We start from the raw sequence: 27,823 nt of genomic DNA, 5'->3' as shown, positions 1-27,823 counted from the left end.
ATATAATTACATATCTTAAAAACATTTTTTAAATAAACATTTTTAAGTAACTAATCTGTAATACAGATAAGACCGGAGGACAGAAAATATAGTAAAGTTTTGTACAAAGGATTTGGAAATACTAAAGACTATCAAAATTCAATATTACTTCTGGGTCACTAGAAAAAAATTACAAAGCTCTCATTTTGTTTCTCTGTGTAAAAAGAGGATAAATCTCAGGGATAACAGGAATGTTTGTGTTCATATATAATTTTCTTAGTCTTTACAATACTAGTATTTTTTTTGATAAAACTGAAGAAATGTGAAAGAAAAAGCCAGATATCAGGACCCTGTTTACACATAATTTTAAGACAATATCTAGTAAAACAAAACTAATTGGAATCACGGGTAAGGATTAAGAAAGAGTTTGTCTAAACTAGGTTGTCCAAAGCTTAGAAAGTTAAAGAAGATACATAAATGCAACAGTGTTTTCATTTGCTGTATTTTTTAAGAACTAGTATATAGTTAATAAAATGTTGCCTGCTAGATATCCTATGTGAGTATCATTTAAGTTTGTTTGTGTTAAAAAACAACTGAAAACTGCTAATTCTCTTTAAAACAGAACTCACCTGTAATAAATAGAAAAATTATTTCCCTGCTTTCTGTGTCAAACAAAATCTTAAACAAACAAAAATCTTAACTGGAAAAATTTTTTTAATATATAAAACTAAATTTCAGCTCAATTCTTATTTGAATGGCAAACTAAATTACTTGAGCTTTTATTGGTTCTAAGAGGTAACCACTTCACAAATAAGAATAAACTTAAAAGTTTAAGGATTATATTGAAAATATTTAATTAATATGTAGTGCTGGTTTTGCAGACTAGTTTCATTTCAATAATATTTCAAACTTACAATGACTCTCAAAACTGAGTTATTAGACTTCAATGACCTGCTCAAATTTAGCCTTTACATTTGTAATAAAAATTTACATAGGTTTTTTAGATATGCACTGTATTCTAAAGCAACCTGCATATGCTCTGCTGTTTTTTGTCACTTCGTACCATAACAGTGTTTTCCAGCTTTTCATTATTTCCCTCCCCATCCCCTAGAACCTTTTTGGACATTTTAAAGTAATCATCTGACCCATCCCCCACCCAGAAAATTTAACAGCACAGATATATTGTGTATCTGTTTGTGCTGGGTCTCTATGGAGGGCCACAAATCAATTTAACAGCTATGATTTTTTCCACTCCTTCCCCAAAGAACCTGTTTTTGTCCTCTTGGGGATGACACAGCCATAATAGAAAATGTACTTACTATACTAACCTTAAAGGCTCTTGGTGTGACATAGCTAAATTTTCCAGACCACATTTGTTTGATCAATTCAGCGTAAGATTTAGCAATTTCGCCTCTCATTCCCAAGGGATTATCAAAATTCAGTTCTTCTTGATACTTATCATTGAGGAAGTATTCAGTAAGTGGAGGTGTATTGCTCAAACACTGCAAAGAATAAAACACATTTTCAAGTAAAAGTAACCACACATTAAACATGTTAAAATGAAGAGAGAAATAAACTGACTTGCCATAATATACAGAGAAAAATTTACATGATGGTCTCTTGAACTAGTAAAGTAATTAGTCAAATAAACACTCAAATGATGCACTCAACTATTCATTTCCCAAATTTCAAATCAATTACTTATAATAAATGAAAATGCTAATTTGTTGCTGTAAAATCTGCATTAATTTTAACCACAGCAAACTACCTGTTAACTGGGAGAGAAGCTCAGAGTTTTCTTTCCTTCTTTTACTTGATTGGTAGAAATTATGGATTGTCTACTCATCCCAGGCACCTGCAAATTAGCCTGAGTAGGTAAAAACTGAGATAGAGTGCAACAAGAAATTAACTTTAAAGAGGTATTTACTGCTTCCATTGTCAATTCCTTATCATGAAAGAGCAGCCTTTACGTTTTCCATTTGGTCAACCATTTTTTAAAAGGGACAGTACAGATTAGCTGAGCCTGAGGAAACCAACTTTTGTTATGTGAACTCTAGCTAAGTGTGTTCTTACATCATCAAGTTCAATACCATAACAATCCAATTTTCCTTTATGGCAAGATTAAAACGATGAATAAGTTAATTCTCCATCTCTATTTTTACTTAGAATTAAATAATTTAGGATTTAAAATAAAATAGATGACAGAAATATAGTTTTTCTATAATATATTATCTCAAGATGAATAATTTTAAGTCAATAATACCATACAATTTGACTTAACTATAAACCCAGTATTACTTTATCAATTAGATGTCTAGGATCATCAAATAGAATATGTAATGACTGAGAGACATATGGTCTTATAGGTCACTTTCTTTTGCTGCAGGAAGACATTTGTCTTGGGAGTCAAGTGGCAAGGTACTTAAGTGAAGGTAACTGCTTGCATCTAAAGGAGTCGAAATCCATTCTTGTGAGAGCTCGAATTTATATGAATGGAAATCAAGATTTTTTTAAAAAAGATTTTATTTATTTGACACAGAGAGAGAGACAGCAAGAGAAGGAACACAAGTAGGGGGAGTGGGAGACGGAGAAGCAGGCTTCCCTGCTGAGCAGGGAGCCCCATGCGGGGCTCGATCCCAGAACCTGGGATCATAAACCGAGCTGAAGGCAGATGCTTAATGACTGAGCCACCCAGGCACCCTGGAAATCAAGGTTTTTCAAAGCTTGTTTACCATTCATTTGGATTAAGAGTCTGGGATTAAAGTCTTGGTAGCTATTAAAAGTTCAGTCTGCTGGGTTTATGCCAATAACTTGAGTACCATAAACTATGTCTATATACCATGTACTGTTTGGTAAAAATTCAGAATTAGGCATATTCGTCTTTTTGAATTAAATCATAAAGTTCTATTCTGTGGTATCAAATATGAATTAATTTATATTTACTGAAGTAATATATATATGTATAATCTAGTTACTATAATATCTATTTTGATATTTTCAATGAAATAAAAATAATACGGCTCAAACTGGTAATATGGCCCCTCTCATAAGGCAAAAAGAGAGAACTATTTACAATGTGGAATCTGTTATTCTATCATTCTCAGGCAATGAAAGCAATATAGAAACAGTAAAAAATGTTTGGGGTAGACTATACAGATTTCACTGTAATTTACAAGTCATTTTTTAAGGTGAGCAAGAGGAAGATAGGTAGGTTACAGTGTAGGAGGCAATTTGGGAAAGGATACTTTCAAACTTCTGAACTCTTTATACTTCAACCTTTCATAAGCTTACACACCTTTTGAGATTCATTCTCTCTTCCTTTTCCATTATATGTTCTTTTAGTTATAAACCCAGCACTAGAGGTAGGGTCAGGCAACCCAGAATACACCATGGCTACACTAAATGCCATCACTTAGTAGCATCATCTGATTTAGTACAAATAGGATCAACACTATATAGTCAATGAGGCAAAGGGGAGGTGGTCTGACAGCATTTCCAACAATAAGTTTTCAAATCCTTATATATATATTTTCAAATCCTTGTCTTTGATTAGTTCAGTTATACGAAGTTTATGATATTCCACTACTGTCTGCAATACCATTATACAAAGAACCTAATTGATGGTCTGACCAAACTAAGACCCAAGTTGTACAAACACAAATAATTTTTGAACTTTTTTACTTACTTACATGTATCCTTATCTTGCAAAGAGCTTCCAAATATAACTGAAAATTCTGTAGCTTTCCAGTAGCATCTAGAGTGATCTTTCTAAAATTTTATCTAATCATGTCATTTCCTTGCTATAAATCCTTTAATAGCAATTTCAGGTAAAAATCTCAAATTTTTGTAAGAGTGTCTTTTGCTTCCTATGTAGCCTCAGGTTTTGCTAGTCCCTTTGTCTGACTCCATCCTAGCCTCATTTAATTACTTATGGTTCCCTGACCTCCATGCAATCTCTCACTCTGTAAATCTGCAGTATCACTCCATCTATGTGAAATATACCTTCTTTGTCCTACTAACTTCTACTAAAGCATCAAGAGTCATGCATCCTGTTTAGGAAGTATTCCTATATTTCCTTATAGTGTTTCCATGTGTATGTTTCCATAATGCATAATGCTCACTTTTATTATAGCACTTACTTTATAACATAGTATAATTTCAATTTTTAGTTTGTCTGTCTTGCCAAATGGACTGAGACTTTCATGAGAGCAGGAGCCATAATATCAATTACATGTCTATTTCCAGCACTCAGCATGTGTACAATAAATGCACAATTAATAAAACATGTTTTCCCCTATATTAACAAATGTTTTTATCCTCTTAGTTTTTTTTTTACTCCTTTCCTTCAATGCTTAGTACAGAGTACTTAAACTTTTCTTGAATGAATTATTACTAGATGAGGCAAAAATATATTAGCTGGTAATGAATAATCTCAAAAGTTTCTTCAAGCACTTTTACCTGAATACTAAGCCAAAGAAAGGCAGTATTTATTAAAAACTTCCCCATGCTTTTGTGCAACTCTTAATCTCAGAGTCATGAGTTTGAGCCCCACAATGGGTGTAGAGATTACTTAAAATAAATAACTATTAAAAAAAACAAAAAGCAAACAAACAACCTTCCCATGCTTTTGCTTCACTTTCATTCAATCCACTACCTGCCTTGTAGGGGGTCTCTGCTTAGATTTTTTTAAGTCCCTGACACAGAGACCAATGATTATTTTCAAAGTGACACACGGTTTTGAAGCTGACTATAATTCAACATTACAAACTAAATAACAAAAAAAACCAATTAGTTTTAATAAGTGCTTGTATTATGTGCCAAGATATCATAACCAATATATTTTGAGATAATCATATTCAAATTTCAACCATTAAGTCCTATGGTCCAAAAAAGCATTCTATTTGTTAAACACAAATAAAAAAAATATCTAAGTATAGTAGACACACAATGTTACTTTAGTTTCAGGTGTACACCAGAACATAACATTTTAAGAAACTCAAGCTGGAGGGGAAAAAAAAAAAAAAAAAACTCACAAGCTGCATTTTTAAAAAAAGTTATACAAAGACATATAAATACAGAAATTCGACAGACAAGCTTAAATGTTCTAGTAATGCACATATCATAATAGTTTAAAAACTGACACTGAATCAGACTTTTCTCACGTTGAAAATACCTCCTCTCTCATCTTGAAAATAATATATTATTCTCGAAATAGAATAAAGACGACTTAAAATAATAAAAGACTTCTTTATAATTTTTAGTACGAATTTCAAGATATAATTAGAATACAGGTCAAACAACTAAAATTTTTCCATGCCTTAAGTGTTATCAGTATTCAATGCCATCACTGTGGCAGAAGAAGGTCATTTCTTAATACTGGCCAAAATGTACTCTGAGTTATAATTCATGCAACTTATTCTATCTTTTTAACATGAGGTTAACTTAGAAACATGAACATCTTTGACATGTACAAGAAAACTCGACACTTGGACTGGTTGCCATTAAATACAATGTTTTGAAGAATAAATATTTTGGCTGGTTCAAGAATAAAAACCACCATAACCATAGTTCTGAAGCATCTGTCTCAAAGATTCCTCTATTATAACAAACATCACACTTTTCCATCTGATTGGGACTGTCCCAAAACAATTCCTTTCTTGAGACATATATATATTAAAAGCCCTACATATGTAGACATAGGGAATTTCCTTTTCAACCTGTAAGATTCTTTACTACTGAGTGACATAATATGGACCTGAAATCACACAACATGTCTATGTGGATGTATTTCTTGTGCCTATGTGGATGTATTTCTTGCTCTCAATGATACTTGAACAGTAAAACAGAACAAAACTCCTCCTTTCTTAACATGCATGGTTATTCCTAGTAAAATCTGAGAATATAGATATAAATCTATGATAAAAACAAAAGAGATTACAGAAAAATTATTTGTATGTTATTTTTGTGGCTACTTAGGAGTTTTGTGACATTCTACCATTCACATGCCATTTTGAGCTTCACCTTTGTTAATTCAGATTTCAACTCCCTACCACTGACAAGTACCAATACTTCAGTATTTCAAGGAGAACTGCCTCTGGCAACTCATCACCAAAAAAAGTGAAGTCCAAATATGAGGTAATGTGACTGATCATAAGACACATATCTTAAACCACATTTTGTTTATATCATAATGGTTCCTACAGTTGTTCCTAAAACTGGGTAGAATTTTGTCAAATACCATGTTAAAAATAAAGCTATAATCAGAATGAAGAAAAAGGATTCTGTACCAGTAGTTTCAGTTCTTAATGGAAAAGAGAGTAAGTAAAAACTCATAAAGAACAAGCAAAAATGTACTTGTTAACTAGGCTAAATAGTTCTATACTTAAATATTTTTTTATGATTCCTAGGCAAGTTAATAATGTGTGAAACTGACAAAAGCGATTGAAGATCTAAGGATTAAAAAACTGAATTTCATATTTAGTACGTTAGTTTTGGCATTCATTTGTTTATTAGCCTTTGTGATAAAACAACAAGTTGGTTAACTGAAGGTTCAGGATACAAGCAAATATGAAAAATTGTTGATCCATGAGGAATGAGAATGCCTGGGTAGGTGGCAAGCCAATCATTTGTAAGCAGACATGACTGCTAAGCACCTGTCCTGAAAGTGGCTCTGTGGTTCTCTACTTGTGCTTAGATATGCATTTTAAATGGAAACTCCAAATAATAAAGAATATTCTTGAATGTGAATTTGAATTAGTAATCTTAAGACATAGTTAGCCCTTAGTTTAATGTCTTAAGATTGAAACTCACCATGTTCTATTTCTCCTTCCTTTCTTAGAAAACTCTTCCCCTGTAAAGAAATTCCTACTCAGCATTTCTTACAAACATTACATCTTCCTCAACACCTCAAGGAAGAATAATATTCCTTCCTCTGAGCTAACTCTACACCCTGACCTCACTTATACTATACTCATCTTGAAAGCAGTGTCCATGTCATGAAGTACTTTTATACTTCAGGGTCTACAGCACAGTGCCTTACACATACCTTGATAAAGGTGTGCTGAATGAATGAAAACTTCTATGACAGAAAGACTGGAAGCAGTCCTTAGAGAAATTGAGAGCAGTAGGAAAACACTAAAGAGATCTGAATTGCACCCCATTATAGAACTATAACCTATCTGAAAGTTGTGTAAGTTCAAAAAATCAAAGTCCAAATTGTGCCTAGGCAGACTTTCCTAATTGAAGGAAAACAGCTATTGTGAATGCTCCAAACTATCAAGATCAATCCATGTAAGTAAAAGATACGTAAAGGAAAAATATTTGGAAATAGATTTTTATAAAGACTCTTCCCCAAATCTTCAACCTAGAACTAGACATAAAAATTCTAAAGAGAATTCTTCTAAATAATCTAATGTCTCATTGAGTGGACATTCTGCTATATGGTTCAACTATAGAACTTTAACCACTGCCACCATGAAGAACTATTTTTAAGAAGAATGCATATATCATTCAACTATTTCATAAAATAATAATTCTCTATGAAAAATTCTCTAGTTATAAATTCCCACACATCTAAAATTGTACTATTATGTAAGGTTATGAATTTTCTTTCATTATTTAATTAGTTGGAAAAACTACTATGCTCTGCACGTAACTTTTCCTTATACATGTACAAATCCTATTGCTCTTACATTATTTTCAAATAGTTCTACCATTAAATATGTTGTGATCAATAAGAGTGATGTTTTTAAAGTTCTCTGAAAAAAATAAGTGACCCATGTAAGTCTCAATTTTGTATTTCACTATAAATTTCTACATCATTTTTTTAATTGATGAAGTGAAATAAAGTTCTACTGTATAACAAAATCTCAAGTCTGTAATCAACATATTTTAGGAAATGAATAATTAATAGCCATCCCAATAACTTTGTAATGAATCTGGAATTTCCCCAGTACCTGGAAAATAGCCAAAGTAATCCCCTTCAAAAAGAGAAAGTTGTCTTTTGTAATGCTGAATATGAACCACTCCCTTTCTGTTCAGGTGCTCCAGAAGCCCAATTTTCAAGTGATCATGTATGCTCACTATTTTAGTAAACCGGTAACTAGAACAGGAAAGAAAACAAACTTAATTTTTGATTACCTAAAGCTTTGAGTTGTGTTAACTCATTCTGCAACTGATCAAAATGTAATGCCACTCACAATCCCTTTAAAAAAGGTAGCTAAACCTTCAAACTAACCAATATTAAAAATAAAAACCCAATCTAAAATGAAGAAATCATTTTATCTTATGATTTAAAAATAAAACCTGAAGTAATCCATGGTTAAAGTAACCTTAGAATAACCCAATATTTTTTTTTCTTGGATTTTAAGATTAGATGGAATAAAAACTTTCAGATGTGCCATGCTATTGTTTTTCACTTTGTCATGACAACAGTATAAACATTCTGAAAAGGTATTGTATAATTCTGAAGGTTTCTGTTAATACTGGGATACTGGCTCTAGTTCTATAAAAAATAGTGGACAGTGGATAGGCAAGTGTGATGTATACTTTTACAATTTAAGAAGTGTAAATATAAGCCTACATCTTCATCAAGTAAATTTTTAAAATGAGATATTTTTATTTTTTGTTATTTTTTTTTCCCTAGGAAAAGTAAATCTCATATCTGAGAGATCAATTCTAAAACTTCTCCACATATTTTGGGAAAGCAAATATAATTGCTCTATTTTGTTTTGTCTATTTCCAATCTCTTTTTAAGCTTTCTTTAAAAAACATATTTAGGTAAATAAAATATAAGTGGATATAACTTTAATTCATTTATTTTTAAAAAACTTTAAACTGTTTTTCCCCCCATCCAAATAGTCAAAGAAGAGAGCACTGGCATATGCTCAACTTGAAATACTGAAATTTTACATAAAATAGTTTCAAAGGCAGCAGTTTTGAATTGGACAAGGATATTGTTCTAATGTTTAAATGCATGTCATTAATCTGGGCACAATGCTTAAGACCTAAATTTAATTTAAAATTAAATTTCATTTAGGGACTCCTGGGTGGCTCAGTTGGTTAAGCAGCTGCCTTCGGCTCAGGTCATGATCCCAGTGTCCTGGGATGGAGTCCCACATCGGGCTCCTTGCTCAGCAGGGAGCCTGCTTCTCCCTCTGCCTCTGCCTGCCATTCTGTCTGCCTGTGTTCGCTCTCCCCCCCCCCGATAAATAAATAAAATCTTAAAAAAAAAAAATTAAATTTCATTTAAAGTTCCTGCTGTTACCCTTTCCTTCAAATTCTATGAGATTTCTTCATACACTACTTAAATTCAGTAAGGAATTATGAAAGCTTTGGGAAGCAGGAAAATTAATGGGAAATGTTTTGTTTGCTAGCAAAGAAGTATCAGTGCTTTATTTTTCTCTCCTCTATAGGACTGAGGGAGGAGAATTCTAAGTTTCTCAAAAAGACTACCCTGTTACTAGCAGTGAGTAAATCTTAAAATGTTAAAAAAAATCACGATTATGTAAAGATCACTAATTTTCATATTAAATGCTGTAAGTAGAAATTAGAAGATCCACTTGCAATATAAATTTTGAAAGCTTCCGTGATAATGATTTCACCAACAACAATACTATAATTTTCAGGCAGATGTATTTAAGGTTTTCAAACTACTAGACTATAACAGCAAATGTCTGAATTTTTTTTTTTTTTTTTTAGTAACAGCGATTTAATGAGTGATTTTATGTTTAAAATTCAGTTTATAGGAAGCAAGCTAAAAACAAATGGTTCTAATAACATTAATAAACTTTAATGTAAGTTATATTTATTTTAAAGAACTAAAGTATATAAATTCAATTTTAATATTATTATATCTGCTCTACCCCTTTAATAATACAAAAATGGCTCACAGAGAAATGAATGCCACTATTTTAGTCAAGCAAGAGAAAGGATTTAGGATAAAAACAATGGTTCTTTAAAATTTTATGTTCTGGTTCAGTATCTTGCACATGATATTCTGTAAAGAAACATTTTTTAATAAATGAAGATTATGAATTGTGCAATTCAGTGACCTTTTAGTTTTTCTGTGAAGGCATACAGGAAAGGATAGCAGAAAATTTCTACAAAGTTTAACTTATTTTTTACATTCGTTAAGGGAAACCACCATGTCATATACTTCTCTGCATGATTTCATTACATTAGGCCCAAAACGGACTATAAATACTTCAGGTGAGTTGAAACAGAAGTTTAAATACCATGTAATATACGCATGAACTATGAAGGTTTCTGATTATTTTTTAAAATCAAAAAAGAACTTTAAATTTATCTAATCACTCAACAAATATTTATTAAGAAAAGATGATCATTATTTCAAGAATCTCTATAAAAAGTATAAAAGTATAAAAATAATGTTCTAAAAGGCTTTTTTCCTATAGTTCACTGTGAACTCATTCAAGAAACTATCTGCATAGTAGTGGGGGTTTCTCTACCAAGTTGTGATTAACATAGCAGCCCAATCCAAGAGTTATCAGATTGGTTACACTGCTGGAGCATAAAGCTGTAGTATTTCTTAGACTTTATATATATTGGTAGGTTTCTGACTCTTCAGCTGCAAAAAGTAAAGACAGATACTATATGCTATAATTCTTTTTACAATTAATGTGCTCTTTTGGAGTTTAGACAGTTTCAGAAATAACATTAATCTGTTACAGGTCAAGTTCTAAGCATTTCTGGTATATTTTCTAATGCAAATTTTCCCTAACCATTTGTGTGAAAAAACTTATTTTTTTTTTAAATTTCCAAATCATCACAGACTGATACTTTCATAAAATACAAAAAAAAGAACCACTAGAAAAAATTAAAAAGACATACAAAAAACAAATCCCCACTTTTTATTAAGATTCAATAGATATAAAATTACCCTGACAAAAAGCTAGAAAAATTTTAGATCACTTATGCTTAATTTCTATGCTTATTTTATTGCTAACCATGCCGTCTCATTCATAGACAGCCTGCGAGAAACACTGTTCCGATGTATTATTATCTGGCATTATATTAAACACTGGGGATATAAAAGACATTCAAACACAGACTCTTATTTTCATAATTCTCACTGCGCAATGTGTATTTATCCAGAAGAAAGAGACAGAGGAAAGGGGGCAGAGGTAGAGGTGTGGGAAAAGGAAGAGAAAACAAATATACACAAAGAAGTCTGAAACTTAACAAATTCCAAGAACCTCTAGTTTTGGCTCAAGAGGAGGTGGGGTCCCATTTGGGTTTTTTCCTTAAGGTGACAGGAAGCAAGTTTTAAGCAAAGAGATAACATAATTGTATTTTCATTTTAAAACAACTACTCTGGAATCAGTGTACTAAATGTAGTGGAAGAGGATAAACGAAGGAACAAAGATATGAGTTAGAGATATATTTCAATAGTTCACAGAAAAGATGCTCAAGTATTCCAACAGTGTACTGACAATGTAAGAGAAGATGGGTATACATGACATTAAGAGGTAGTGGAATGAACAGGATTTGGGCAACAAGTCTCAAGCTTTTGACTTGGGTTAGTGGGTGGATAGTTGCAACTATAAGGGAGTATACGAGATAAAAGGATCAGGTTCCTTCGGGGAATATGTTTGGTCCTAGCAGACATATTTAGTTTAAGTGTGGTATTATCTAGGCAGAAATGTCCATCTAATAGTTATATACTAAGGGAAACTCACGAGGGAAAATTATGGTTGAGACAGGTTTGGGATTTGTTAAAGTGGATGCCAACTTCTAAAAGGTAAAAAGACTACAAAGAACTCTGCAAACAGAAGGTCAAGAATGACCTTATCAAAAGCAATTTCTATGGGGTGGTATGACTGTCACAGCAATGATGTAACAGTAGTTGATACTTACATATGCTTTTCTAGGTACCAAGTAATTCTTAAGCAGTTTATCTACATTTCACAGATGAAGAAACTAATAAGTTTATTATCTAAGATCATACAACCAAGTAGCAGAACTAGGATTTAAATCCAAGCAATCAAGTTCTAAAATGAATGCTTCTAACTACTCTTGCGATGATGCAGAGGACTACTGGATGGGAGATGAAAAAATAGGGAGAAAGCACAGGCCATTATTTTCAATTTTCAAGATCAAGAGTCCTCCTCACTCTATCCTCCCCCACCCCTTAAAGAAAGAAAAAAGACTTGACCATGTATATATGCTTAAAGAAACACAGTGAAGAGGTAGGGTTAAAAGTCTGTAACAATGATATGATGCTTGATAAAACAAGTCTCAGGAAAGATGGCAGAGGTCCCCAGGGAGATGGTGGTAAAATCATGATGAGACAGACACTTTAGGAATGGTATTCAGTGAGGATAAGAACAATCTTAAAATATGTTCTATTTTACTATTAAGAAATTCCTTATAAACAATTAGGAACATTTTGGTAAAAAATTTATAATTTCTTTTAAAAACAGTTGCTGAAAGCTTTTTCTGTATTTCATACTTAGAATGGCCTTGGGCAACTGCTGAAGAATCATTCATAATACCTCAATTATACAACAAATCGGTAAAAAAAAAGTATGTATATTCATTTATACATAATGAATATACACGTGTATTATATTAATATGTGTATCAATGATTCAGTTTATATTCAAAGCAAAATCTCTCTAAATGAAGGCCACAGTGTTTTAATTTTATACACAACATGGTTATAAAGCTGTGATTTTCAGTAAACCCTTCAAATTCAAATGAACATCAACATTGATATAATTACTTTAGGAGACCATATGCTTATTCTCTTGATATTGTCATTGCTCAAAATATTTCAGGTACTTCTCTTCAGAGTTGGCACACATATGAAAAAGCATCAATATTTAGCATACAGGGGAGGCCAATATGTGTTTAACTTAGGTATAAACAATGTGTTTTTTGCTATGGTAAAATAAGTTTCTAATGTAGAGATTTCTGTGGTGGAAAAAAAATGGACCAAGTATGAGATATAATACTATATTTGTACCTCTGGTAATCCATTGCTATTTTTATGACCAAATGAACAAAAAAGAAGTCATTATGAATAATGTACTCTACCAAACAAAATCAAGGTTCGACTCAGAAGTCACCTCTTTGGTGAAACCTTACTTCCCAAGGGCTCTCTTTTCTTTGCTTCCATAACATCTAGCTGTTCATGCTTTCTATCCTATCACATACTGTATCATATTTATTTATATGTCTTTTTTCATTCATTACACTATCAACTCTACTATGACTGGCTGGAATAGTGCTTGGCACACAGTAAAGACTCAAAGGTTGTTTGTTGGTTTAGCTAAATAAATTAGCCCAATAAAAACAAGAAAATTAATTTGGTAACTCTTAATTCCTTTGCCCTTTTTCTCTCCAACCCTAGATGAACCCAATGACTTATTATATGAACCCAGTCATCTACTCTATGCACATGCAGCTGAACACTGCTAGAGAAAATTTCAAGTGAATACATTTCCACTGTTCTGAATTGATGATCTTCAGCCTCAAATGAGATCTCAGTACTGCCAAGCAATCTTACTCTTTAATTCTTAGCAAATAACTGGGCCTTGTATTTTTAGGACAATAAAAGTCGAAACTACTTGCAAACAATCTTCTTTTCTTCCATTGCAACAGTAGTATCTTTCCTCCACTCGAATGTTGTACTGTGAGGCTTAGTCCTGGGACCTCTTTTTCACAGATGCCCTCATTTAGATGCAATCATCCTTGATTTTAAATACCACTACAAGCAGCCATATTTCTGTTACTAACCTAAGTCTCTGGTCTGTATTCTCTACTAGAATATCCATCTGCTAATGATGTATCTAACTTGGATGTTCCATGGGCATCACAAACTGAATATGCTTAAAGTTAACTCATATTTATCTCCCTACCCCAGATCTACTTCTGCCATTGTGCCCCTCCTACCATCACTCTGATTTCATTAAACGGTTCAAACTATGATGCACAAGCCAGAAACTAAAGACAAATGTGACTTTCCTCATTTTTCATTAATTTGAGTATCTACACTGTTCTAGGTAATAGGGCTAGAGCAGTGACTAAAACAAAGCTCCTATGCTCATAAAGCATGGGTGAGTGTGAGCATGTGTGAGAGAGAGAGGTGGGGGGGGGGAGGCAGACAGATAAATGGGGCTAGAGCAGTAAGAAAAAAGGCCTTGAGCTCACGAAGTGTGTGTGTGAGCATGCATCTGTGTGTGTGCTTGAAGTAGGCGAAGGCAGACTGACAAAAAACCCCAAATACACACACACACAGCATGTGAGGTGGTCATGATTCATGTATCGAATGCTGCAAAGGCATTTACTACTGTATATGGAGTAGACAAGGTTCTGACTGATTTTATGCCATTCCCCCTCAAATATTATTCCACAGGTTACTCACCTTTTGGTTCCTCAAACTTGCCTGTCCTAGAGGCACTGCACATGTTGTTGCTCCATCTAACTATAACTTTCACCTTCCTAACTCATACCCATTCTTTGGTCATTGCTCAAATGTTACTTCTGGAGAGTAAGACACCCAGTATAAAGCAGGTACTCTCCAAGTTCTTGTTATTTACTCAGAGCACCTCAGTTTTCCTCTTGATGATGCTTAGCATAATTCATGATTTATTTAATGTTTATCTTCTCTACTAGACTATGCTCCATGGAAACAGATACTGTTTTGTTTACAATGGTGCAATTAGTACCTATGAGAGTGAAAGGAACTTAGTAGGCCCTCAGTAACTAAGTGCTGAGTAAATGAATGGATGACTTCATAAGTATATTTGATTAAAAAAAATTAACCAGCTTGATTGCCTATAATATTCTGAGGACAATGCTCTGAATAACTTCAGGTTTTTGAAAATCAACTTCATCATCAAAGCAAGAAAAACACCTACTGGTGATGTTACGAAAAAGGAATGTGATTCCAAAAGGAGTTCTTAAAATGTTTTGAACACTCTTACTGTTAAATGAGTTAACAGTGTTTATAACTTCCGAGGAAACTATTTTGATCTGTACAACAGTTATAGTATTTCAGGGGAGCATCTTGAATTAAGGGGCCATATATTTGACATAAACATAAAAACACTGTTAATGGTTGTATAATCTGCATATATCTAATGCCACTGAAACACATACTTAAAAATGATCAAAACAGTAAATTTTGTTAAGTATATTTGACCATAATAAAACATTTTTATGCATTCCTTACAAGTTGACAAGTAAATTTTGAAAGACACGTCATCTCAGAATGTTTGAATAACTCAGTTTTAATTCATTTTTTAACTTGTCCTAGTGAATGAAAAGTCACTTAAACCTTCCTTGCCTCAATTTTCTAATCAGTAAAATAAGCATACTTTATGCCTTAAATGATAGACCTCCATGACGAGGAAATTAAGAAAGTGACAATCATATGAAAAACCTGCACTATGTAAAGAAGGGCAGTGCTGTTCTCAGAGGCTGCAGGTTTATTACTGGGTTGCTAATTTTTTTAATATGACTTTGAGAATTGGTCATTTAAAAAATTTATTTATTTGTTTATTTTTTAATGAGAGAGAGAGAGAGAGAGGGAGCGTGAGCGCGGAGAAGGCCAAAGGGAGAAGCAGACTCCTTGCTGAGCAGGAAACCCAATGTGGGACTTGATTCTGGGACTCCAGCATCATGACCTGAGCTGAAAGCAGTTGCTTAACCAACTGAGCCACCCAGGCGCCCAAGTAATTTATTTGAAATATTATTAAGTAAGCAATGGTTTTCAGAACCAACTCACTGAGCCTCTCCCTACCCAGTACAGCATAATTTACAAATCACCATAAGGACTGATTGATAATACTTAATAACTGGTTTCCATAAATATAGTATTAAAAGAATACTGAACTAAGCAATTATTTGCAAATTGACATTAATGAAGTTGTTCATGAGCAATAAGCATAATCACAAACTATTTCTACTCACAAACTAAAATAGAAAGGAGATTTTTAAAAAAGATTTTATTCATTTATTTGACAGACAGAGATCACAAGCAGGCAGAGAGGCAGGCAGAGAGAGAGGAGGAAGCAGACTCCCTGCTGAGCAGAGGGGACCCTGGGATCATGACCGGAGCTGAAGGCAGAGGCCTTAACCCACTGAGCCACCCAGGTGTCCCTAGAAAGGTGATTTAAAGATAAATGACATCAAAAGAAAAAAAAGTCTAACAGATTAGGAACTTTTTAGTAATAAAGCACAGCCTCAGTTCACTAGAATTTAAATGTATACATTAAAACAAACAAAAAGTCAATAAAACAAGCCCTTAAGAGGGATTTAGTGTGTCTTTCCTTTTCTAAGGCTCTAATCACACCAATATCCTATCTTTCCTAGTGACACTATTCAGTAATAGCAACTTTAAACTTAGAATATTAGCCTCACATATTTTAGAACCTTCTAATTATTAAAGTGTTGAATGATATTAGTGTATATTTAATAAGGGAGGAAATAGATCTTAGAAAGCATTTTGATGTCCAGAAAATAAACTGTTTGATTTTGGGGTGACAGAAGTAAATTTGGAACCATGTTCCCTTTGGTGTTTTTTTTTTTTTTTGGAGGGGAATAAATGTGGTTATCATTATAAATTACAGACTAACATTTCTTACATTTTCCTTTATTTATTAAAGATTTTATTTATTTATTTATTTGAGAGAAAGAGAGAGAATGCGCACAAGGAGGGAGGAGTGATAGAGAGAAACAGACTCCCCGCTGAGCAAGGAGCCCCACATGGGACTTGATCCCAAGACCCCAAGATCTGCCAAAGGCAGATGCTGAACCAACTGATCCACCCTGGCGCTCCTTACATTTTCCTTTAGCTACAAATAAATATCCTTTAAACAATTATTAAAATCAATACAAGAGGGGCTCATGGCTGGGTTGGTGGAGCTTACGACTCGATTTTGGGGCTGTGAGTTCAAGATCTATGTTGGGTGTAGAGATTACTTAAAAATTAAAAAAAAAATCTTAAAAAAATTGATATTCGGTCTGATTTTATTAACTGCTGTCATAAGGTATAGTCACTATAAGTTATCCTACCTAGTAAGTGTATGTAAATTGGTGTTGATCTGCCAGAGCAATGTAAAAACAATTCTGTATTAGAATCAGGTATAATTATTTACAACTCCTTAAAATAATCCCTGCATTTTTCTCTAATCTATATTCATGTCATTCTCTTACAGAATTAGGGGCAGATAAAACATTTAAGTCTATACTAATTCAGAAATAGAGGCATTAATCCTAGAGATACTTGTATATTAATTCAAAAAATGTGAAGAATGAACAAATAAGATTATTCCCTTCAGTATTTGGTCTTAAGGAAGGCATGTCTTCATGACATGAAATCACAAACAGCCAAGTTACATAGATGCAAGTTACGCTTTTAGAGATACCATTTCTCCCCCGGTTATGAAAACTATTTCTTAGAGAACTATGATATATATACTCTTCTTCAAAATAATATGCCTGGGAATTCAGGTTCTGCTTTTCCAGCCCCCTTTCTCTTTCTAAAAGAAGGAATACTTCTCTCCTACCCTAGTTCGAACAAAGGGAAAAGTAAAAATATTAGCACCTGTATTGAGAAAGTGAATGGTTCTAGTATAAGTAAGGCCGTTTCCATTTCTTTACTTTGATCAAAATGAAAAGACGACCCAAATGAGCTGTCATTTAATAGATGATTAAACACATTTTTGATGATAGTGCCATGTAATTTTTGGCACATAATATAGACACTCAAATAACTGAGTTTAATTTCCTGGATTAGTGTCAAGTACAGCACAGGGAATATAGTTAATAATTTTGTAATAAGTTTGTATGGTGACAGACGGTGATTACATCTATCATGGTTATCATTTTGTAATATATAAAAACATCAAATCACTATGTGGTATACAAAAACTAATATAATATTGTATGTCATTTATAATTTTTAAAAAGCCTGTCCTAGCAAGAAGTTTTGAATTTTTAGCTATATTCTCAGTTTATCAGAAGAAGGCATTTTCTTCAAAATCCTAAACTATTTTTTAAAATGCTTATGTCTCAAGGGCTAATTGATTCCTTTTTTGATGAAAACTATTTTCATTTTTTAACTATAAATTTGGTTTATTTGAATGAAATTAGAAAACTTCATGTTAATCTGGATTTCAAAGAATTGGTGTTCCAATAAATGCAAAAAGAGTATTTCAGGGTGACAGCAGAACAGCATTAAATTTAATCATATGCAAATGATAAAGAACTACAACATAGAAATTAATAGTTTTAGTAATGACTTTTCCACTGTTTTACAATATAATAAGAACCTACTTTCTTAAAAAAATGTTATTTCGGTGTAGCATTACTCATTCTCTTTTAAGTTTTTTTAAAAAGCTTTAAGCTTTCTATTTAACATTCTTCAGAATTTACTGAATAGATTGAATAGATTTTTTCCTAACCCAACAGACCATGAAAAAAAAAAAAAACTGAAAAAAACAAAAAAACAAAAAAACTGGGGCTGCCTGGGTGGCTCAGTGGATTAGGCCTCTGCCTTCGGCCCAGGTCATGATTCCAGGGTCCTGGGATCGAGTCCTGCATCGGGCTCTCTGTTAGGCGGGGAGCCTGTCCTTCCTCTCTCTCTCTACTCGTGATCTCTCTCTGTCAAATAAATAAAATCTTAAAAAAAACAACAACAACAAAAAACTGACTTAAAAATGCTTGGAATCCCAACTGATTTTACAGTGTATGACAGGAATAATGAATAGAGTCTTTATTACTATCATTTTTTTCAATGACTTCCTAGAGCCCTAATACTTCCAAGTAAAGAGTTTGAAAACAACCATCTTACGCCATGCTGCTTTCCAGTGGAAAAGACCATATCACTCCCCTGCTTCAAATCCATCTGCAGAGTTGCTTCTTCCAGGAAGCCAATCATGAGCCTCCTAGGCCTTGACAATGAAAAAGACAAGGGTTGGAGTGCTCCTGAATCTACTCAACTGATGCTAATTAAAATTACCTCCAATAACGCAAATTTTAAAATTAGACATTCTCTCAAAGATTTAGGGCATTAGAAAACTATTTTGTTAACTTATTTGTACCACTGGGACTTAGTGGTGTATGCCTGCCATCATAACTACTCAGGAGGCTGAGGCCAGGGATAACCTGAATTTTGTGTTTTCTGAAGATTGAATATGCACAAACAGTTCTACATTATTGTATTCCTTTGCCTACTAGTTTGCCTGGGGAGAGTTAAACAGTTCAAAAATGGAGATGATAAATGCCATTACTGCAATAATACTAAGCGAAAAAGAATTAAAAATATGATTAGTTCTTTTTTCATCACTAGGTACAAGCCAAGTGAAATGAGACTTCCAGAAAAGGAGAACAAATACAATGGTTATCAAAATTAGATTTTTTCCGGTTACTGTCCTTAGCTCTTTGAATTGAAACAAAACAACACAAGACAAAACATTAACCTACTTCCTACTGATTTATGATGTGCTAGTCACTATCCTAAGAACTTTTTATTCTTCACCTCATTTAGTCCCTAACAAAATTCCCAAGATACGGATCCCATTATTTTCCTCATATGATGTGAAAAATGAAAATGACTTCTATAGGGTAACACAGATAAATGACTTCTATAGGGTAACACAGATAATAAATAAGAGAGACATGTTTTCAATCCAGGCAGTATAACTCCATAAACTGTTCTCCTAATCTGTATTGTTACTTTTTTATTGTGTCCTTTTCTTTTTTCTTCCTATACTATAGTTTTTAGACTGTTTCTTAGAGTCCTGGGATCCCATGAGAATGCCTCCACGGCCATTAAGGAAAGTAAGAGACAGTAGGTGGGACTCTATACCCTTTACCCAACCACAGCAACTTTGCTAAATCTCTTTAAATACTGAGGATAAAATCAAACTTTTCAGAGTAATAATTAAAAAGAGATGTCCTTACTAAAAGGCAGAAAGTGTGAAAACCACAGTATCTAGACTATAATCTTCATGGACACAGGATCTGTGTCCAAAAGTGTCTCAGATGTTTCATATTCAATAAATATTAACTTAATAAATTAAAACTATGTAACAGTACTATTCTCATCAAAAAAGTTTAATACTCATTCATACTATTACTTCAGAGAAAATCTTGAATACAAATATAATTAAACAGTAAGACTAATAATATTAAAATCAGACTCAGATTGGTGCCACTTAGTTTTTAACCATAAGTAGTCAAAAAGATTTCTTTACCTCAAGGCTACTAATCCATTCTCACATACAAAAAGTAGGTATGCTTTCCACAAAAAGTTTTTTGGCATATCAATAATCATACTGCCCAAGGTATTAAAATGTCTATGTATTTTTTTTTAAGAATTATTGACTATAAGAAATTATAATAAAATCCAAATTATCAGTAGAGATATTTTCTGAAGCTCATGAATTGTCTTCAATTTCAGAGAAGTTATAAGGAAACTTGAAAAAAAAAAGATAATTGAGGAAACTATCTAAAAAAATTATTTAAAAAAAGAATCTACTCTATTAGTTATCTTTAACCCCTTTCACCTGTGGACCTAACGACTTACATGCATGTTCATGAAACAGGGATAAAGCCTACTGACATCATTTTGTATTCCCTTTAATGATGAATTCTCAGCTTCAGAGTGAACATCTAAATCAATCAAAAATCATAAAAGCTTTAAGAAAATAAAATGAAGTATTAGCTTTCCCAATTGTGGATTTGAATTAAAAGTCAAAAGTAGCAAAAATAAAAACTCATTTTTTTCTCTTGCCCAAGGTGATTAGAGATTTTAATTTTAGCAAAAGTACAGTTTCCAGCCAAGACACAGACATGAAATAATATCCACTGCTTAAAATGTAAAAACCGGAGGTTTTCATCTAAAAATTTTCTTACTTTATGACTAATACCAGAAAGTAACAAACTATCACCCTCATCTCTACAAACCTCACCCTCATGGCTCTGATTTCATTCAAAATGGAACATGTAAAGGTAATATACATTGAGAGGATCAGCATTAAATTGATAAACTTTATAAATTTATAAATTCAAAACTTATAAATTTGTAACTTCAAAACTACTTTTGAAGTGAGGCAATAACTAATAGAATGGTTTTTCTGATACCTTAAACATATATAAGAAGGTCTAACAAATGCCAAATCTAGCCCAACATAAGTGATTAGAAGATTTAATTTTAATACTCATTTTTTAAGGAATTATAGTTAACCATATGGAGACAAAACACTAGTACGTCTGTATCAAAGGCATAGGAAACTAGGACTTAAGAATCTCCTAGAAGGAATTCAGTTTGAATGAAAGCCAGAGCCGCTTCTGAATGATTAGCATGAATATTAACTCTTGTTCTCTTCTGACCATCTCAGATTTAATGCTATGCTGTTAAAGTATTTTCTTAATCCTTATAAGAAAGAACCAAGATTGGTTTTAGATTAATCACCTCCCCCTCCCAAAAAAAACCCCTCTCAAGTTTCATAAAGTGTCTAGAACCAAAATAATTTTGTCAGTGCAAGGATAGGAGTGATCTAAAAATTAATACGACTTAGTGATACAAGAAGAGTTTTCTGGTACTGACATACCATTTATATAAAACATCTTCCAGAGATGGTACTAAAGATGTTTTCTGTGGCCAGGTAGAATAGTCCAACAGATATCCAAATAAAATTACAATCTATCTGGTCTGTTCCTGTCTCTGAAAGCTTAGCACACTTTACTTTGTTATTTAAATAGCTACCAGAAAAAAAGTACGTTTTGGCTTGCTCTTCTCAGATGAGTTCCTTTTCTCCTCTCCCAGAAATATCAAGATAAAATTTTTAAAAAATTGTTTATTTAACTAGCACTGCGATCCTAGAAAAATAATTTTGAATAAAGTAATTCAATTTATTTAATTCAATTCAGTTCATTTAAAGCATAAATTAATCATCAAAAATTTAAAGGAAGAGTTTATGAACCCTACACAGTATCTGCTTGAGCATAAAGGCTATTTTCTGAGTGGATCAACTCTAAACCAAGAAATCACAAATTAAGTAATTATATCCTTTAGGCATTTCTAAAAGATTCTTGGTCTAGACAGTTATGACAAATACTAATTTTCCAATAATACCGTAAAGACAATGGTTAATTTAGGAGACAAATATATTAATGCCAATGTTCAAAAGGAATTATTAGAGTTTTGGATTTTGGATGGTAAAAAGTCCTATCCTATTTTCAGATAGTAAAAAAAAGTTGTAATAATGTCCTCAATTAATCCATACTCTGCATTTTAATCTACTATCTTTGGAGGATGCCTCCTAGGCATAGGAGATTCAGTATTAAAATATGAATTGAGAACAGAAAATTACAGATTTAAAAATAAAATTTCTGAATTTTCAAAAAACAAAACCACTCCAAAACAAAAAAAGGATCCCCCCAAAGGCTAAAACTGAACTATCAAAAATAGTATACCATTATTTTGGACTTTCTGAAGTACAGAATTTTATTTGTAAAAAGAAAATGAAATAACCATTTCTAATTTTATAATTAGTGACAGTGATATTAAGAAATATATATATCTCATTACTTCAAAGTTAATCAAAGACATAAACATTCAATAAACTGTGAAAGGGTGTACAAAGAGCAGGAAGAAAAGGGAAGCTTCATGGAGAGATAAAGGGAAAAAAGGGGAAGTGATCAATTGTATCCACAAATTAAAAACATCTTTAAGGGAAAGTGATTTGTTAAAATATGTATGCAAAAGGAAGTTCATAAAATTTTCTCATTAAAAAAATCTTAAATTTCACATTAAGTTTAAAAAAACGATTTAAAAATAAATTTATTTAGAGTTAAAGAACTGGTGACCATAAAAGATTTATTCTCTAAGATTCCCACCAATGTCCAAAAAAAGCGTGACATTTGTACTGAAAATATAAAGGAGTGATCTCACTTTTTTTTTCTTTTCAGAGAATCTAGCTTTTCTGATTGAAATTATATTTTGTGTAAGTGATAATCTTCTACCATGTGGTAATCAATCATATGCCACCTAATTGAGGAACATGCTAATATTCTATTAGCACTAGAATGAATGATTCAAATATGCATGTTTAAATCTTCCATGAATACAGAAACTCTCAAAACATATAATACTCATGTTCTGATACATAAAACTCTACTCTTCTTTTATTGCTGATTTCCATGTGAATTTCACTTTGGAATGACCTACCTGAATAGCTGAGTTCATGAAACACGTATTTCCCAAGTTACTTAGGCCACAGAGGCCTGGCTGTTCATTGTTTCTGCCAGGTTCTGAATAATCATAGTTCTTATAAGCAGTATATGATGGGAGACAATAATTTGAGTTTTTCACACTAGAAGAAAACAAAGAATATTTTTCATAATGCAGCCAATTATTTAAAAAATTGTTATATGAACAGAGTACTTCAAACCAATTTGAGATAGGTGGTCAGTCATTAAATTTTTTATTAAAAAAATTATCTCGTACTTTTAAAGATATGAACCTAATGAAAATAACCCCTTTAATTAAGATACTTCTCATTCAATCAACAAAATCCCTGCACACATATGCCACACCAACCAATACAAACCACTATTATATCTTTCTACCATTGATTAGCTGGAGCAGCTCCACAGCTTGCTCCATTCTTCATTGCTCCATCAAATTTAAAACATTCAGATTTTAAACACCACCCGCAGCAATAAATCATCTCATTTATGTCCCTTTTATATCCTGCTACTGTAATAGAATGAGAACAGTAGAAACAGGAGGAGTTGTACTTTAGCTACAGGTGAGAGCAGAGATTTCCAAGGCCTCTGTGACATCACTGGTCTGATGCATTGAAGATTCTATTTATAGTCTCTATGCTAGACCAGCAAAATCTAGTAATCAAATGCAGAAAAAAGCCTGGGGTGATCAGAAATGATTCTAAGCAAGTACATTCCAGTATTTGATTTTTTTTTTCCTAGTTTGTTAGAATAATTTAGGTTTTCTTTTTTTTTTAACCTAGATGAATATAACCTCAGGATAATTTGGATTATCAGCATAATAAATACTAATCATAAAAAAAAGGCAAATAATTTTCAACCTTAGAGAATCAAGAGTAATTTTAAGACAAAGAAAACTCAGTAGGTTAAACTGTCCCTCTTTCTTTCTACATGTAATAAAACAATAATTTTGTGGGAAAGGATGAATTCTCCCTTAATTTTTAATAGGTTATCTTATAAAATATTTACAATGGACACATTATATATAACTCAAAGCCATACTCTCAATCATCACTTTTTTTATTCATGAGAGCAAACCTGAAATGAGAATCAAGGTCATACTAAAAGTAAATTACAATTCAAATAAAAGAATAGAGTGTTACAAATAAACATGATGAATCAATAACCCTGATAATCTCAATTAGGTACAATTTATTCCTGGTATTTTTTTTTAGAAGTATTTTTTACTTATAATTTCAAATTTTTCATACTGTAGCTTCTATACTAATACTTTATTATTATAACAGTTTAAGTGAACTGTATTACTGCCAGTTACCACAAAGCCTTTAGTAAACACACACACACCTACCCTTCAACAAGCTTCACAGGTAAAACAAAACCACCTCAACCCAAAACTATACACACAAGGCCAACCTAATATTTTCACATAATTTAAGAACATACCCATAACACAAATAAAAAGACCACAGTTTCCAGTCTCAAAAAGCAAATTATCCTGATAATTAAAAAAAAAGGGAGGGCACAAAGAAATGCAACCTGATCAATTCTATTCTAGAACTTTTAGACTTGTAATTGTATTTACTTGTTTTAAACTAAAAAAAAAGTATAAAACAAAAAATAGACTCAAGGACCTTTGTTCTGGCAGATCACTAGCCTTATGATTCATATTTTATATTCCCAGTAACTACTAAAATATAAGACACCTATATGTTCATTCAGTGATTGATGACTGGACTCCTGAATCTAACTTTGAGGACATGTAACAAAAGCTAAGTCCTGTTTTTTCTTTTTTAATTTCCAAAAGAAATGCTTAAAATCAAGGTCTCTATATACAAAAATGAAAGGCCTGCATTTTCTACACATCCTCCACATTTAAAAAACCCCACACATATACCAGATATAAAATTAAAATGAAATTTGAGCAGAGATGGGGCACCTGCGTGGCTCAGTGGGTTAAAGCCTCTGCCTTCAGCTCCGGTAATGATCCCAAGGTCCTGGGATTGAGCCCCATATCGGGCTCTCTGCTCAGGAGGGAGCCTGATTCCTCCTCTTCCTCTCTCTCTCTCTCCCCCTCCCCCACCCCGCCTACCTCTCTGCCTACTTGTGATCTCTGTCAAATAAATAAATAAAATCTTTTAAAAAATTTTTTGAGCAGAGTACACAGGGAAAGTATGCTCAAATGCATGCTCACGCCCCCACACCCCCTCTCCCCGCCACGCCACACACACACAGAGGCAAGTGAAAAGACTAAAAAAGCCACATTTACACGCTTATTCCTTAAGTATATATTCATACAGCCACAAGTAACACAAATGGATGCTGGAAGCTCTTCTCTTTCTTAGTGGCAACAGGATGGAATTTGCTGGGATAGGGATTTTAATTTACTGAGAAATGAACAAAAACTCAATTGCAGAAGCAGTTTTTTTTGTTTTGTCTAAAATTTGAATCTTAAAGGATATCTACATTTCAGTTTAAGTGACAGAGTAAATACAAGCACGGCCCAAAGACTGAGACAGTCTAGATGCTCAATGACAATAATAAAAACATAAATTTAAAATATTTTAACACTATATTGACTGGTTACTTATAACCCACATGTTACGTGCTTCCTAAATCAAATATTAAAGTAAGTCATGGAGAATACCAAAACCAGGAGTTCTTAAAACATTTCCAACAAAATACATGGAAACCTAGACCTGTGACTATCTTTTTTCCTAAAGGTGAAAAGCTAGTCCTTATCCTCTACAGCAGAGCAGTTTTGCAAAAATAAATAAGTATGCCTGTAATCTTAATGGGAATTTTAGTATTATACTATGTTAATTCTGTATTATAAATCTATCATCCTAAATGAAGATACACTGAAAAAAGTAACTTATTTTTTGGTAAAATTGAGCCCTATCTTTCTATACAAATTTCAGATTGACTTTTCAATTAGCACTTATATTTGACATTGTATTATAAATCTATAATTTAATCCTCATAACTATAATTATGCTCATTTTGCAGTTAATGAATGATGCTTTCAGTGAGTAACTTGCAAAGAGCCATATGGCTGTCTAGCCCTGGCAGTCTCCAAAATCAAGTACTTTTTCATAGTTTAATCTCTTATAGGAAGTCATTTCCATTTCAAATAAAAGAGTTTTAAATGAATTAACATAAAAACAGAAATGTGCTCTGATGTGGAATGCCAAGAATTATGACAATACATACATTAAAAAGACTTTTCAAAGACAGCGTTATATGAAAGCAAATGTAGCAAGACAAAAAAATGCAGGGAACAAAAAGAGGGAATGGCGCACATTAAAAATGAACTTAAATTATAATTGAGGCAAAACCAAAAACTGTAGAGAGTAGGAGGTAAAACTACTACATTAGGAAACAATTGACTCTTCATTAGTCTTTAATAACAGCTTTATTAAATTTATACGAAATAATTCTAAGTATACTTTGTTACCTTTATGACCAATATCCTTATTTCTGGAAGTGAAAACTTTTTATCTTAGTAATGTATCAGTTTAATTCAAGTCTTGAATTTATAAATAATGTCACATAAACTTGTAAGTAATAACTACTGATTTTAGTATATACTTTGGTACTTGCAGAGTCACATGTGATGTTTCAAAAACGCACTTAATCTAAAAAAGGTCACTACCCATTTTACATTTAATTAAAGAAATTATGCTACTTCCATAGGCAGTCTTAAACTCCTATGTATTTCTACAAGTTGAATGGAAAGAAATAAATTTTATGTGAAATAATTTATTATGATAATATTAAACCAAACAGTAATTCAAATTCAGATTAATTCACATTGAAAGTAATTAAAATGTTGATTCAAATTAAAATTTAAAAAAACTTTCCATTTTACAAATGTTTAAATTTTATTCCTTACTAAGAAAGGTAAGCTTTATTGTTAAAGCTTTACTTTTAAGCATGGTGGTACTTCAATAGCTATTTGCTATAAAAATTTCCTATAATGAAAGGACTATTTTAGTGCCTAAAATAAACAAATATTAACAGCTAAAAATAAAATCTAGCCATAGAAGTAGAATATATCTCAAACTTAATACTCCAATTTCTCTCCCAGTTATCTTCTGCAGTCAGAGGTTTTAGGATCTGATTATACCATCATATTTTTACTATGGGAGGGAAATGACAAAAACAAAAATGCACCAGACCCCATATACTAACACGATGACTACAGTCTATGGTCAATGCAGTCTACAGTGTTAAAAATTTCTCCAAACAATAACTATAAATATATGTTGAACTGAGTTCTTTTATAGTAAATGTGGGAGCATCTGCAATTGGTAGAAACACAAGAAGTATTTTAACTCCCATGAAAAAATTATTTTTGATGAATTTAATTAAAAGATACCATATAAAACATTAACCAGATTAAAGGGGTATTTCCTTTCACTTTTTTGCCTGTGAACATACATTTTTAAGTAGTAAAGAACACACTACATTGCAGTTTTAGATATTCATATTCATATTCATAGTGTCTTCAATATTTCACTATTACACTATAATGTAATGTTATTATATTACGATACACATGTCTTTTTATAAATTTCTAAAAGGAATTAATATATTAATAAATCTTCTTGACACACAT

At 32.3% G+C, this 27,823-nt stretch overlaps 1 protein-coding gene across 6 annotated transcripts in view; it reads right to left on the bottom strand.

Annotated features, from left to right (window-relative positions):
- Nucleotides 1-27,823, bottom strand: part of USP15 (ubiquitin specific peptidase 15) — a 112,685-nt gene that overhangs the window by 19,548 nt on the left and 65,314 nt on the right. For 2 of the 6 annotated variants that reach the window (XM_059403595.1, XM_059403596.1), the window contains 2 exons: nucleotides 23,186-23,330; nucleotides 1,308-1,481 (listed from right to left, as the gene is read on the bottom strand). In XM_059403595.1, the coding sequence (XP_059259578.1) occupies nucleotides 1,308-1,481; nucleotides 23,186-23,330 (319 nt within the window). Of the gene's footprint in view, nucleotides 1-1,307; nucleotides 1,482-1,747; nucleotides 1,835-7,934; nucleotides 8,081-18,802; nucleotides 18,819-23,185; nucleotides 23,331-27,823 lie in introns of those variants that run through there. The other 4 variants (XR_009404865.1, XM_059403600.1, XM_059403598.1 and 1 more) reach the window with 4 other exon arrangements.

Source organism: Mustela nigripes, chromosome 6 (genome assembly GCF_022355385.1).
Source record: "Mustela nigripes isolate SB6536 chromosome 6, MUSNIG.SB6536, whole genome shotgun sequence".
NCBI classification, from domain to species: Eukaryota; Metazoa; Chordata; class Mammalia; order Carnivora; family Mustelidae; genus Mustela; species Mustela nigripes.
Note: the sequence above shows the minus strand (reverse complement) of the source record. Positions and strands in the feature narration are given on the sequence as shown.